The sequence below is a fragment of the Chionomys nivalis genome, chromosome 17 (genome assembly GCF_950005125.1).
Source record: "Chionomys nivalis chromosome 17, mChiNiv1.1, whole genome shotgun sequence".
NCBI classification, from domain to species: Eukaryota; Metazoa; Chordata; class Mammalia; order Rodentia; family Cricetidae; genus Chionomys; species Chionomys nivalis.
In genome coordinates, this window is record NC_080102.1 from 10,691,930 (window position 1) to 10,706,344 (window position 14,415).

The 14,415-nt window shown below is 33.8% G+C and overlaps 1 protein-coding gene across 1 annotated transcript in view; it reads right to left on the reverse strand.

Annotated features, from left to right (window-relative positions):
* Window positions 1–14,415, reverse strand: part of Csmd3 (CUB and Sushi multiple domains 3) — a 916,841-nt gene that overhangs the window by 7,956 nt on the left and 894,470 nt on the right. The window contains exons 64-67 of the mRNA XM_057791849.1: window positions 10,949–11,056; window positions 8,321–8,500; window positions 5,778–5,843; window positions 1,214–1,372 (exon numbers count right to left, since the gene is read on the reverse strand). Coding sequence (XP_057647832.1) covers window positions 1,214–1,372; window positions 5,778–5,843; window positions 8,321–8,500; window positions 10,949–11,056 — 513 coding nt within the window. The remainder of the gene's footprint in view (window positions 1–1,213; window positions 1,373–5,777; window positions 5,844–8,320; window positions 8,501–10,948; window positions 11,057–14,415) is intronic.

Sequence of the window (14,415 nt, forward strand, 5' to 3'; positions counted from 1 at the left end):
GAACCTTATAGAAGAGAAAGTGGGAAGTATACTTGAATGCATTGGCACAGGAGACCACTTCCTAAATATGACACCTTTGTAAGTAAAACACATGACAGAATGGGGTAAATCCCAGGCTGCCATAGTGGAGTCTTTTCACTCTGCTCTATCAGAAAATAACTATGATGTAAAAGAGCGTTTCAGCTATGCCTTGAAACTTAGGTTTTAAGTTAAGATGATAAACACACACAATGATAGAAACAAAAGAAGCAAAAATATATACACCACTGATTCTTATACCTGGGTATTCTGAGAGTTGGAATAAGCTAGGGTGTAAATACACTTCATGATAAGTCAGGCTGTGAGCAAAAAACTTATGATTGACTATTGGTTAAAATTTGACTCCTGGTGACACATATACGCTTTAGCTATTAATGAGGCACCAGAAGAACATGCCAGGAAGAGCAAGGCAAAGAAATGCAAACCTTGACCTAAAGTAAACTACAATAATAAGCAAAACATAAATGTACTGACATAAAATACTTGTGCAGAATGGTTATAGTTGTATTATACAGTCACTGTGAGTGAAAAGTAATAAATTTAAACTATCATGATTATGCATATTTATAAGGGTCTATTTGAATTGTTGTTACTTTATAACAAACACAGATTATTTTTTGCTAACTTAGAGAAAATGGAAATGTCATTTACGACTAAAAGTTAAATTAATCATAAACAAAATTTAAGTACAAATTAAGCTTTTCTAATTTATTCCATGTAATTATTCATACTTAAAAATATAATGTATACTAAATTCTGATAAGTGAACTTATTGGATAGTACAACAATACATAAAATATTTATGTAATTTTCAAAATTAATTGTTTCAATTTTATTTATACCACAAATTAATTTGCTAGTAATTATTTTCAGGATAACTATATAATAAAAGAAACTTGCTATATATATCTCATACTAAAATATCATAATTCCATCTTGATAAATGAGAGTTCTCGTCTAGTACAAGAATTCTTTCTGCATGAAATAGTCTTAAAGACATTTTAGCTCTGCATTTATTTAGTAATAGTCACCTTTACAAACCTTCAAAATTCTTGCTTTTAAGTAAATTCTGACATCCATCAAAATCAAACATGAGAATTAACTCACAGTAGAAGAGTGTGACTAAGCAAATGCCGGGATGTATAGCTTCTTTTGCTAAATTTGAATCAGATACCTGAAAGCAGCAGTTCCATGTCCCTGTTGCTCAGCGTGGCGTTGACTCTACCAGTAGAGGCATTGAAGCTAGTGACTGTCAGGGTCATGGGCTGCTTCCTTCCTTTGAAATTATAAGAGCCTTTCCATATGTAATTCTGGGCAAACACATCATCAGGAACTGTGCAGAGATAAAATAAATGCCACATTTTAATTTCACAGTGTCCTCTAAATATGATCATCTGATATTAGATTAAATCCTTTAGTCTGTTGAACAAATAATCTATCCCTAAATATAAAATCATCTTCAATAGGTATAAACTAATGTATCCTTCCTTGAATTACAAATTTCACAGTTATTAAAGCCTGGGTTTGTTCAGTAGTCAACGACAGGAAAGCCGGACTCCACGCCAACGAAAGACATAAGGCTTATAGTTAAAATCTAGGAGACACAAGTTTCACTTATATTTGGTCACCTCTAACGTTTTTCTCTCCTTTCAGAAAGAAGATGAGATGATTTTATTGCGGCTGGCAGCCTGTGAGCATGCCTCCAGAGACCCGCTATTCTGCTAGTGGTATAGACAAATTTGTTAGAGGAAGAATGTAAACCACATCCTTCTCTTTCCAATGGCCCTGGAGGCAGCCTGGAGGTAATGACTCTTTGTCCCTTTTACAAAACACTGAGTTCAGTTATTCCAGTAATAGAAGAGGAGCAGGGCTGTGCTATATTGACAGCTTTGAAGTTTACGTGTATTTTTAGAAATAAAAGGAATGTGACTAGAATTGCCCAGGTCTTATGGGGTAGAACAGACAGTAGTAGAATATAGCACAGGGTCTAGGCGAGCAGATCCTGGATTATGATACTTGTATTTGATGGCATTTTCTATACTGAAAAACTAGGTCATTTTGCATAAACTTCTTAATTCTAAACCAGGATTCACTTATGAATAATATAGATTAATATATACTATGTAGAATGTTAAATAAAATAAGGAATGCAAAATGTTTATCTAATCACTACCAAAAATCATTGTCTATAATATTTTCATTATGTTTAATTATGATTCAGATAAAATAGGGATATTGGGGCTTTTTAGGGCACTAAATAGCTACTGTGTGAGTGTGTGTGTGTCTATGTGTACAGATACCATGTATTGGGTGTCATGAACAATCCATAGCCCTGACTTTTCAACCTTTGTCAAATCATCTTTCAACTGACCCTTTATCCATAAACAGCAAGTTATCGTGTTATGCTTACATCTATGTAATCATCTTATTTGACACATTGTCAGAAAAATTCTTCATTTGATTGGTTTGGGCTAAGAAAAGTGTACCTACAAACTGTATAAAGGAGTGATGGGCAAAAGTTTTATTTGAGAAGATTCAAGGAGAAAAAGGAAAATGTGTCCTACTGGCTATGTCTAATAAATGGTTGATAGTTAATAATTGGCACTTTTCGCATTGTTTACTTCTCCTCATCTCAATAGTGATGATTCTCCATCCATTTAATAAAAATCTGCTTTTACTTAATGATCTTATTTCATGAAATTTAGTTAAATTAAGACTGCTAGTTAAAATACATAAAAGCAAAGCCCTCATTTTGAGAGGTAATAGTTATAGGAAAAGGTATGTAGCCATATCCAGCAATATCAGTTGTATTAAGATAAATAATTGCTTTGGTAGAGATGATTAAAGAACTGGTTCTTGAGACAAATACTTTGTAGTCAGAGCTACTTCATTTGGGAGAAATATTTTTTTTTAATTGCAGATTCCAAGCTTCCAATGATCAGAAACAGAACAGAATGGAATGCACATTGAGTCTCTGCTGCTGACTCTAATACACTTCCAATATCTTTGTCCTTCCCTGTACATGTGAATCCCCTGAGGATAGAGAACCTCCCAGGGTTTTGTCCCTTATGCTAGCTTGAGAGATGATAACGCTTACTTTCTACTGTTATCTCTTCCTTGAGATTAAAATTAATTAAGCATTTGAAAGGTTTTTGTAAATTTTGAAGTGTCATCCAAGTAAGGCTGATGTGAACATCACTGAAAGACTAAAGGGAGGATGTGAAGGACCTGTTCTTGCAGCTGTTGCTATTGTTATTTATCTTGGGGTTTGTAATTTAATTATGTTTCTCCAGTCCCTTCTTCCTCCCTTTCCAAACACTCCTGCACACTCGCCTTCAAATCACGGCCTCTTTTTTTTTATTGATTGTCATTGCATAAATATGTGTATTCGTATATTCATAGGAATTTCTAAATATAAACAGTTGAGTTACTTCTGCGTTATGTTTTCAAGGGCTGATCATTTGGCACTGAGCAACCAATTCATACACTTCATTGTGAAAGATTGGATGAAACAACAACAAATATTAGAGGAATATGGGATGAGCAAAGCCCTCATTCATTACTGGGGGGATTGCCACCTGATTCTGTCACTGTAGGAATCAGTGTGGAAATTTTCAGGGCTAGGAATAAATCTACCAAATGACCCAGCTCCTTGACACATGCCTAAAGGTTTCAATGCCATATTTCCCAGATACTTGCTCAAGCATGTTCATTGCTGCTGTGTTCACAATAACTAAAAAATGGAAACACCCTACATGTCCATTAGTCAACCAGTGATTAATGAAAATTCTGTCCTTACCCAGAAGCTTTTACTAAAAATGTATATTAAGTTAAATTTTTGTATCCAGGAATTATTGCACTGTTAAATATGTAAGAGTGATTCTGACTTTGATCTTACTGTCAATCTTTCATGTTTGTCACTCTTAATCACTGTGTCCTATTTATGCTTATGAACATAACACATCTTAGTTTGTTCTTATTTTGTAGATTTTTACTAAGCTTGAAATTCTTCTCTTTCTGATATGTTGAAAATATATAAAATCATGAGCTGGTGTTGATCCTATTAAGTATTTATTTTAAAAGAAGTTCAATAATCATATGTTTTGTACTTTAATTTTTTAATATGATTCATTGCTTTTGAAGGGTATATGAAAGAGAATTACCATTAAGTCAATGATAAATATGATTTGACTATTGTGTTGTCTTTACCACAATGTTAGGTTTAATTCGGTAAAATTTCAAATTTAATTTTCTATCAATAATCACAAGTCAGATGGTACCAAATTTCCCTCCTCGTGTGATATCTTTATCTGTATTTCTAATTATATGTTGACCATCAGATGAATATGTTAGATTATTTTATTTAAGACGTAGATTCCTTGGCATATTACTTTAAAATTTGTCAGACATCATCAGTGGAGCAATATGGGCCTGGTATATCTCTGAAAATAATTTTAAACTTTACCTTGGTATATGATTATTAAGCTGGCTTTTATAGCATTTATTAAAATTGAGGTTCAATGTTATAACAATTTGTAAATTTAGTAAAAAAAATGTTGATAGTTACTGACATTACCCCAATATTTAAAATTTATTTAACCTCTTCTGTATTATATTTGTATATCCTTTATTTCACAGTTACTTTTATAAAATTTTTCTTTACACATTAAAAATGTTTCTATTGTGACATCAACAGCTTTATTTGTTTTAACCTCGTATTGATTTTTTGGTTGTTGTAGTATAGTGTTTATTGGTTAACAGAGATATAACATCAATTCTGGGACTTTCTTCTTATCTAATGTAAAGATTTAAGGCTATAAATATAATTTGTAATGCTACGTTTGTTGTAGTTTTCAAGTTTGATCAAAGGTAAAAATTTATATAACAAAATGTATTCCTCAGTAATATGAAAAAAATAGTTGTAACGAATGAAGTCTCTAACTATATACTGTATATTTCATTCTTATGAGTATCAGATGCATAAAATGATTTTAGAATGAGAATGACATTAGCATTATAAGAATTTAAATCTCATATATCTGATGATTAGGTCATATAATTAAGATTGCATTTTAAAATCAAACAGTTACAAATAAATTGTACAATATCATATCTTTTAACAAATGTCTTGAAATCCATACATCTATAAAGATTTATGTTTTAAGTTGCCTTGTTTTCTATTTTAATTATATAAATAAAAACATTGTCATGTTGTTGTTAAAAGAATCTTTAAAAAAATAAATCTACAAGTATATAGGTAGATGTAGAAAGCATATTTTTGACATAAATAATTGTCAAATATTTTTATAATGAATGGAACAAAATGAAATTTATGGCCTGTCAATGGCAAAGCATGCATGGGCAGCCCATATGATTCTGTTGAAATTGTCCATATTGGGTTTTATGATCTAAGTTGGTAAGGATGAATGACCAGATCTCTTCCACAACAAGGCACCAAATCTCATTACACATGGTTCCTGGGAATTAAACTCAGGACATTTGGAAGAGCAGGTAGTGCTCTTAACTGTTGAGCCATATCTCCATCCTAATAATTTAGAATAATAAATAAAAATATTTCAAAAAATAAGCTCATATCCTATAATGCACATGATCATATCTGATATGTTCAGGCTTAATTTTGTCATGCAAAATATATCATTTTTAATAAATACATATTTAAAGAGAAAATTGTAGATCAATCTTAGACATCACGACTTTTAGAACAACAAATTACTTACCACTTAGCTTTGGACTTGGCGTACCTAATGCAGGTCGAGGATCTTTCACCAATATTTTGGAGCCAGCTGAGGCAACAGAACAGCATTTACAAAAGTTAATGTATTATACACAGTGTGACACACCGTCAATTTTGCTCAGAGATATTACGTAATTTCCTTTGAAATCCCTTGCTCATTCCACCCCAGCGAAAACGCTTTCTGATTAACAGCTTTAGCAATCACTTCCAACATAGTTCCTTGGGGAAAAGGCTGTTATTCAATCCTCACAGAAAACTAGATCTTTGATTAGAGGGCGAAGTTGAAGGAAAACAGTTGATTTTAGCAGGGGCACTGAGGAGTAAGTGTTTGCTCTTGTTGACAAAAGGGACAAGAGCTGGTCATGCAGGGTTCACATCTAAAAATCAGAATTTGCTGAAATCATTCAGAAATCGGAAGGCTCAAAAGTTGAAACTTGGAGTCTTGACAGAGAACGGTTCGTGTCAATAAAATCACATATGGGGCTAGAGAGGAATGAGCAGTGTGAGGGCTGTGAAACACACTGTTTGGCACACCCTGTGCCCGAGGAACAATGTCATGTTCTTAAGAACATTTAATTAGAGGAAATATTTGAAAGAACCAAATACTGAATTTAACAGGTTCAAGCATCAGTTCCACTAGGGAAAACTGAATGCTACTATCACATTAGTGACTTTAAAACAAAAACAAACAAAAAAATGATTGAGAAAGTTTTGAAACTGTGGTAGATTTCAATAAGATAACATCTAGGGTATTGATGAAGTTTGTAATATATGAAACTATATGACTGAAGTATCACAAAGGCAGGGAACAAAAATATTCCTACTAATTTAGACAATTAAATTAATGCTTTAAGTTGTAAGTCTGTAGAGAAAATTCAATGGGAATGCCTTTGAGGAAGCAGAATGTGATAGGAAAGCTAATTTAGGCATGCTTTTCACAGAAGAAATCAATGGCATGAATAAAATCATGAAGGATAGAGTAGAGAAAATGAATGGAGAGGATACCTGAATTCTAGGCTGTTAAAAACCTAAAGTAGAAAAGACTTTGTAAAGGAAATTAAAACTGTATAGCCATAATGTAAGTACTGATACAGAGTTTAATAATATATATGTCAATACTTTCATCAGTTTTCAAGAATTGTATTTACTGATATTAAATGTCATTTGCGGAAGGTCACATAGGTGGACAGAAAAATAAAAGCAAATACTAGCAATATATATATATATATATATATACGTACATATGCATGTATGCATATATATATTTAAAAATGGTGAATTTCTCAAGCAGTGGTACTTTAAGAAGAGGAAATTCATGTTACATTCTAAGAAATGAATGAAAACAGTTCAAAACAGTGGTTAAAATTTGTTCCTGCTTCAAGAGGTCAAATACAAGAAGATATGAGAAGTTTAACAGATGGAAAGAAAGAAAGAAAGAAAGAAAGAAAGAAAGAAAGAAAGAAAGAAAGAAAGAAAGAAAGAAAGAAAGAAAGAAAAAGAAAGAAAGAAAGCAAACTTTTAATGGCCTGATCAAGAACTATAGAGAATTTCCTTCAATGTGCCTTATAGTATGAGTGAATGTTTTCCTCTGGTAAATTCAGTACATCAGAACCAAGTAGGATTTTCCCTACAGGTGTAGACTCTTCAGCTAGATCTACTTAAATTATCGTGCTACATTGACTCAGAACAAAATTGTAAAAATTTCAATACTGAGTTGTCACTTGTAAGTCAGACTATGAGAAATACTATATGGATTCTGAGAGAATGCTACAAAATAAGAGACATTGAGGCTATGTTCCCTATCATACGGGATCAAATAATATACTTTAGGAAGCCCATGCTACATTAGAATGAGACTTTATTTGGAAGGGAATTGATTGTAGCTATAATTAACTGCTGCTCTCAATATAAAATGATACTGAATTTAGACTAAGTCATATACATAGTAAGTTTCTTCATAAGAAAATTGGATGAACATGCAAAGAAATATTCAAATATATTTCAATATTTTTAGAATGTGGAATTCTCTGGCCATATTTTGGTACATATGCTAGAATTATCATTTACTATATGTAAAGATGAAGGCAGGTATCACTGGGAGATTAGGAGCCAAAGAATGCCAGTGATTTCTAGGAGAGGGCAAAGGGTAGGGAGTGGCTATGTCATTGGAGATGATCAAGTATACAAAGCCCTGTTGACTCTTTGACTTTTGACTTTTGTACTTAATACCTATAAAATGATAAATTTCTGTCATGTGAAGTCACCCATATTTAGGTGACATTTTATAACAAACCTAGAAAATAAATACACCAATAAAAAAGGGAGAATGTGAAGATGGAATAAAGACAAAACGAATCAAGTTATCATTGAAATATCATCATAGAAAGGTTTATGTGTGTCCATTTTTCTGGAATAAAAAAAAGCTCACACAACTTCCAGTGTCGGACTTGGTCTAGCGAATAATTCTTCTAAAAAGAACTAAATAGCACATCCTAGTATGCTAAAACATCTGTAAATAAAAGTTACCTTCACAGACAGGAACTTTTCCAGTCCAGGTGTTATCTGATCTGCACACTCTATGTTCCGTTCCCCCTGCTAAGAAGAAGCCAGGTTGGCAGGTGTAGATGAGCGTGTAGCCGTGGGAGGGAAGATCCATTCCTACTACATTTGCGTGAGCAGGACTTTCCGGCTGCTTACAGTTGTGAGCTATAGCAAGAGTGGAACAGAGAATAATGTGAATGTTTTGAGATTCATTACTAAAATTTTGAGGCAAAGGTCAAAATAGTGCAAACTGACTCTGGGCTACTTATGCTTACAAATGAATATTGAAGCACAATACTGGAGAGTCTCAGTGAACAGTAATATTCCTAAAAATCTATAAGACCTTGAAGTAAAAATTTTAAAAAATGTTTACAAGCTTATATTTTATGAATAATTTCTTGAAATATTCATTTATGAGTTTACTATATTTATTTTAAATAAAAATTCATTGCTTGAATCTAAATGTAACCATTATGTTGGGAGCAGTGAGACCCCAGATCCTGAATTTCTTGTAATCCCCTGATCTGAGTGCCTACAGCTGCTCTGAGCACGAGACCTTCAGGAGTTCCTGATGGCAGGAGAGTGGTTTCTGGTGGGTTTGGCTGGGGCGTGGCTATCTCTATATAATCTGCCCCTGAACACAATAAAGGGGGCGTTCTTGGGGAATTCAAGGATGACCCGTGTCGCTGTCTCTCTGTCTGTTTGTGTCTGTGTATTTTACCCTCCAGCCCCCTTGACTGAGGCTCGCGAACTGAGCGCAGACACGGGGGCCCGGTGCGCGGCAACCATAAATTCATTACACAGGCCGGGCGATGGTGGCGCACGCCTTTCATCCCAGCACTCGGGAGGCAGAGGCAGGCGGATCTCTGTGAGTTCGAGACCAGCCTGGTCTACAGAGCTAGTTCCAGGACAGGCTCCAAAACCACAGAGAAACCCTGTCTCGAAAAACCAAAAAAAAAGAAAAAAAAAAAAAGAAAAAAATAGTTCATTACACAGTTCATATACTAATGCTATACTATGTTCAAATATATTTCAATATTTTTAGAACATGGAATTCTCTGACCGTATTTTGGTACATATGCTAGAAATGTTTCATTCATCTAAGTTTTGTTTTTATTTCTGTATTTTCATCCCACATTAACTTAATCATTCATTCTGTTTGGTGTCTGATAAGATAATTTCCTTTTCAATCAAAAATGTTACAAAGAATTTCATATACATATATAGATATAGATATGTATAGATATATACTAAACTTATCTACAACATATTTCATGAAAAATCAATCTAAATATGTTCTCTGTGAAGCAATTCATTTAAAAAAACAGCACACTTTCGTTTGCTTCCTCATAAATATTCAGAAAGATATGAATAGCAGTTAACATTTTATGTTACAAGCTAAATATGGTGATAAGTGGACGCTGCTTTCAGTGATATATATGGAACCTAGAGCCTCATGGATGCTAGATGCCCTGTTGCAAGCACTTCTTTTCTATTTGTTGTTTTGATACAAGGTTTCACTAAACTACGGAGGCTGGGCATTGATGTGTGATCCTCACCTCAAAGCTTCTGAATGGCTGGTATTACAGGCTTCTGTACATTGTCAAGCTCTGTACATTCTTAAACTTCACATAACATACTCACACTTTTGTCAATTGAAAGCAGTAACCAACGTCAGTAAACTGTACTTGAGTGATCAAATAATAATGTAGCTCACCAGAGAACTTCAGCTTATTATGAAATACCCAGTTATAGTCCAAACTGTCCTTAAATATATATTTTAAGGAATTCTCTTATAAGAACTTTTGCCATAATTAGATATGAACCAATCCATGAAGACATGAAGCCTGTTCTGCATAAACAATTCATTCAAGGGCATTCTCTTGTTTATTGTATGGTCCAGACAGGGATCAAGAAAACCTTCAGAGCATATCTGCTTTAGGAAAATTTCATAACTGAAGCCCATATCTGATGAGTGATGATATTTTCATGTGTTTTGTTGTTGTTGTTTTTATTCTTTGCAGGAAATTTAGAATTAAAATGTGGTGGGAGAAAAAAAGGCTACTGAAGGAAATGAAGGACAGGTATCTGACTAGCTTATATTTATTTCCAATTCTGAAATCCAAAAGATCATGTACTGATTTTAAAATTCTTTAGGACAGTCTATTGTTTTTTTTTCTTTTAAATAGTTATTTTTTGTTTTTTAACTTTATATTCTCAGAAGACCTCTTCACCCATGCTTAAAAATCATTATGATTAACTAGTGTTTAACATCTTGTATTTTAGAGTACTCCATTTATACTGCAGACCCCTGAACTGAGAAAATAACCATCATTTAAAACACCAGATGGCCGAGCTCACACCACTATATGAGTTTTGCCAAAGGAACAAAACTGTACCTCCTGTTTTCTGGCTTCTATGGAAACACTGCCTTCTAATGATCATGGGGTTTTGATACAATCATGAAATTATTTAAATGCAATATATTTTACACAAGTCTAAATTAATTTTATACATCTCTTATATGGACACAAATCTGTTTCTAATATAGAAAGAAAAAATACATATGAACTCTGGTCCATGATCTATGTCATGTAAGTGCACAGTCCTTACGTATGCACTCAGGTTGAATTCCACTCCATGTGAGGTCAGAAAGGCAGGTACGTGTTGTAGATCCTTGAAGCAAGTGTCCCTTTTTGCAATGGAACTGTACAACACTTCCTACCTACAGTAAATGAAATAAAAGTCACAATGAGATTTCAAAACTAGCATTAACTAGAAAAATCTGTGAATAAGAAAAATACTTTCAGAAGAAATCTGTATTACTAAATTAAAAGATACAATAAAATTAGATTTAAAAGAAAATTGGAAGAAATCAAGATTAATAATAATTAGATGTTTTGTCTATAGCACCACAAAATACTAGAGTACCCAAAGTATGCATAAATACTGTGAATTTTTCTCATGAGATATTTTCAGTTCATACAAAAAGCAATCATAGAAACTTAAGATCATGAGATGATGTGAAAAATAGCAATGATACAAATATCACACAAGTAAAGACAAAATACTAATCAAATGCAGCCTAAATGTACCGAAATGCAAGGTGAGGTCAGAGTATATGCAGATGCTGCAGTCTGTAATTATGAAAAAACAATAGATTGGAAGCACAGGAATTTGTAGAATGTTTAAGGAGGGAAAATTTGGATAATTAAATTTGTAACAGACTCTTTATGGGCCATGAACATCAGCAACAGCTAAGCACTTAATAGACCAGCTTCTGAGATGCACTTCAGTCTTGCCTAATCAGAATATCTCATGGTAACTTCTGTAACAAACCCTTCGTGTGACTTTATAAGCACTAACGATTGAGAACAATCATAAAAGTAGAAAAGAAGGGAACAGCTGAGGGTGTGGATCAGCCTATGGAGTGCTTGTTGAGCAAGTGTGAAACAGGTGGTCCTCAGCATAATCTCGAGCTCCACAGAAGAAAGGACTGCTTATAACTTTAGAACTATGAAGGATGTGAGAGTTGAACCACATTAGGAGTTAGAGGCCAATCTAGACTACATAGAACATTTCTTAAAAACAAACAAAAATGATGAAGAACTTGTAGAAGTTAGCATATCATTTGTTTCAAGCGGTGGAGAATCCATTTTATTGATTGCTTTGGATGGTTCAGAAAGTAAGAAGCAATGTCAGGGGAAGCACATACAACTGTAAGCAGTAGAACAGATTGGAAAATTAGTTCCAGAGTCTCAAAAAGACAGAGGGATGAGTAATAAAAAGGTCTTAATTCTAGGTACAAAGCTGCGCTGTCATTTTAGATGTCAATGGAGTGAATGCTAGATTGGTTTGTGGCAGCGAAACTAGAAAATAAGGCATTAACTCATAATGGACTGCAGGGAAAAGGTAATAAGATTCATCAAATAACTAGGAGTGGATGACCAAGCCAGTTATATGTAGGATTGGCCTCTTCAAATTCCCTGGAAAATAACCTGAAAAAACTCAGTCAGATGCTGATGACCCTGTCAGGAGAGCAGTGGGTAGCAATTGACTTCAGGAGGCCGGTTGACCAGAATTCAAGGCACTGATGGGTGAATCTCTGATTGCAAGGCCTGAGGGCTTTGACTCCCAAATGGCTCTTGTTACTGCTGAGCCTTCAAGTGTTGTCGTTGCCTTTCCTTTCTCTTATCTGGCATGGTGTCAATGAGTGTTGGGGAGAATCCCCACTTCTTTATACAGTGTGATTATGTCATGCAAATATCCTTTTCTACCAGGTGTTTTTCTATGAATTATTATAAAGATCATTTCCTCTTAAATTGTACTGTTTAACTGAAGCAATTGTTTCACACAAGAGTGCTTGTTTAAGTAGAACTTTGATAAATAAGGTTTTTAAAGAAATGTAATAAGAGATTATGGTAGAGGCTAGTTTAATGGGAAAATTAACATGACTAAAAGTAGGATATAGTGTTGCCACATATTTTATAAAGCAGGGACTGCAGAGCATAGAAAGTAAGATCAAGGAAGTGTTATGTAGCTAGGACTCTTTATTTAAAAAAAATTGTTTTTTTTTTTTGAGCAAGGGTTTCTCTGTGTAACAGTCCAGGCTGTCTTGGAACTAGCTCTTGTAGACCAGGCTGGCCTCGTACTCACAGAGATCCAAGGCCTCTCCCTCCCCAGTGCTGGGATTAAAGATGTGCACCACTACCGCCTGGCCATAACTAAGACTCTTAAGGAGCCACGTAGACTGTGGCTTAGGTGAATGATTAATAAAAACAGTTGAGTCCCGGAAACTGAGCTGGCTCAAGTTCTTCTAACCTTAATGTTGGGAAATGTGTTCATGGGTTTTGTTGTTTATCATAACTAAAACAAATCTTTAAATAATAACTTATGGTTAGGTTAAGATGTTTTTATCAGTGACTCTGAGGTAGAAAATCTCGAGGAACAATGTAAAGTTTAGGAAGACACACCTCTAGTAGTTGAGTGAGGGACTCATTGGAGTCAGGGAACAAAACCATGGCAGTCTCGCTGCTGCTGGCTGATGCACCTTTTTTGCTATAGTGGGTTGGTGATCAAAGGTGATGATTCATTCCGTGTACCCATTTCTGCCCTCTTCCTGATTCAAAAAACTTTTGATGAATGGGTATGCACCCTGAGGAGTGAAAGTAGACCTGACCAATTGTTTTTATATATAAAAGTTTAGATTTGTGATTCTTTCAAAATTTTTAAAAATAAGATTACTTTTGAGATAAACAGTAAAGTGATGATCCTTTATTTGTAGGCGAAAATGCAGACTGCCAGTAAAAGAACTGGCTAAGAAAAATACCTCGCTTGCTTACACTATTATTCTATTACAAGTTGGTTGGACATGAGATTATATGGGTTTAGGGGATAATTTGTTTTTCTCTTGTAATACATAAGATGCTTAATCATGTAAGAGTTATGGAAAACATTTTTTTTCCTTTTACTCATGGTTTAGAAATTATCACTACTTTCTTCTATCTGCTTTAGCCATCAACATTAGTTCTGAAATTCTTGGTTTCAGGAATGCATAACAATAAAAATAATAAAAACATTTTAATTGAAATATATGTACATCTGCACTTTATAATTTATGTTATCATTTTATTATTTCAGGTACTAAAATATTATTTTATATGTATACCCAAATTTATGTCCCAATACATTAATTTCAATTACCAAGAGAATGTCACCATCATGATCTGATAGAGTATCTTGAGACTAAATAGCTAAAGAGTCAAATTGAAAACATTCTAAAGCTGTAATTACTTTATGAAACAAATATTGAATCCAAATAATGTATTTTCTTGGCCCAGAATCTTCCTAAAGATTTATATAGAAGTTAATGAATAATGTGTCCTTGGCTCATAATCCATAATTGATCTAGATGTTTTATCAATCATTTTGACAGCTCTTCTTTCCCAGCCTCATGGCCATTATTCACCTTTAGTCTATTTTCAGTAGACTAATATTCTGAGCAGGAAAACATTATGTTGGACACTATCATTTCCAGAAGATTGTTTCAGCATCTATATAAACAGATGTTATCCTCTATA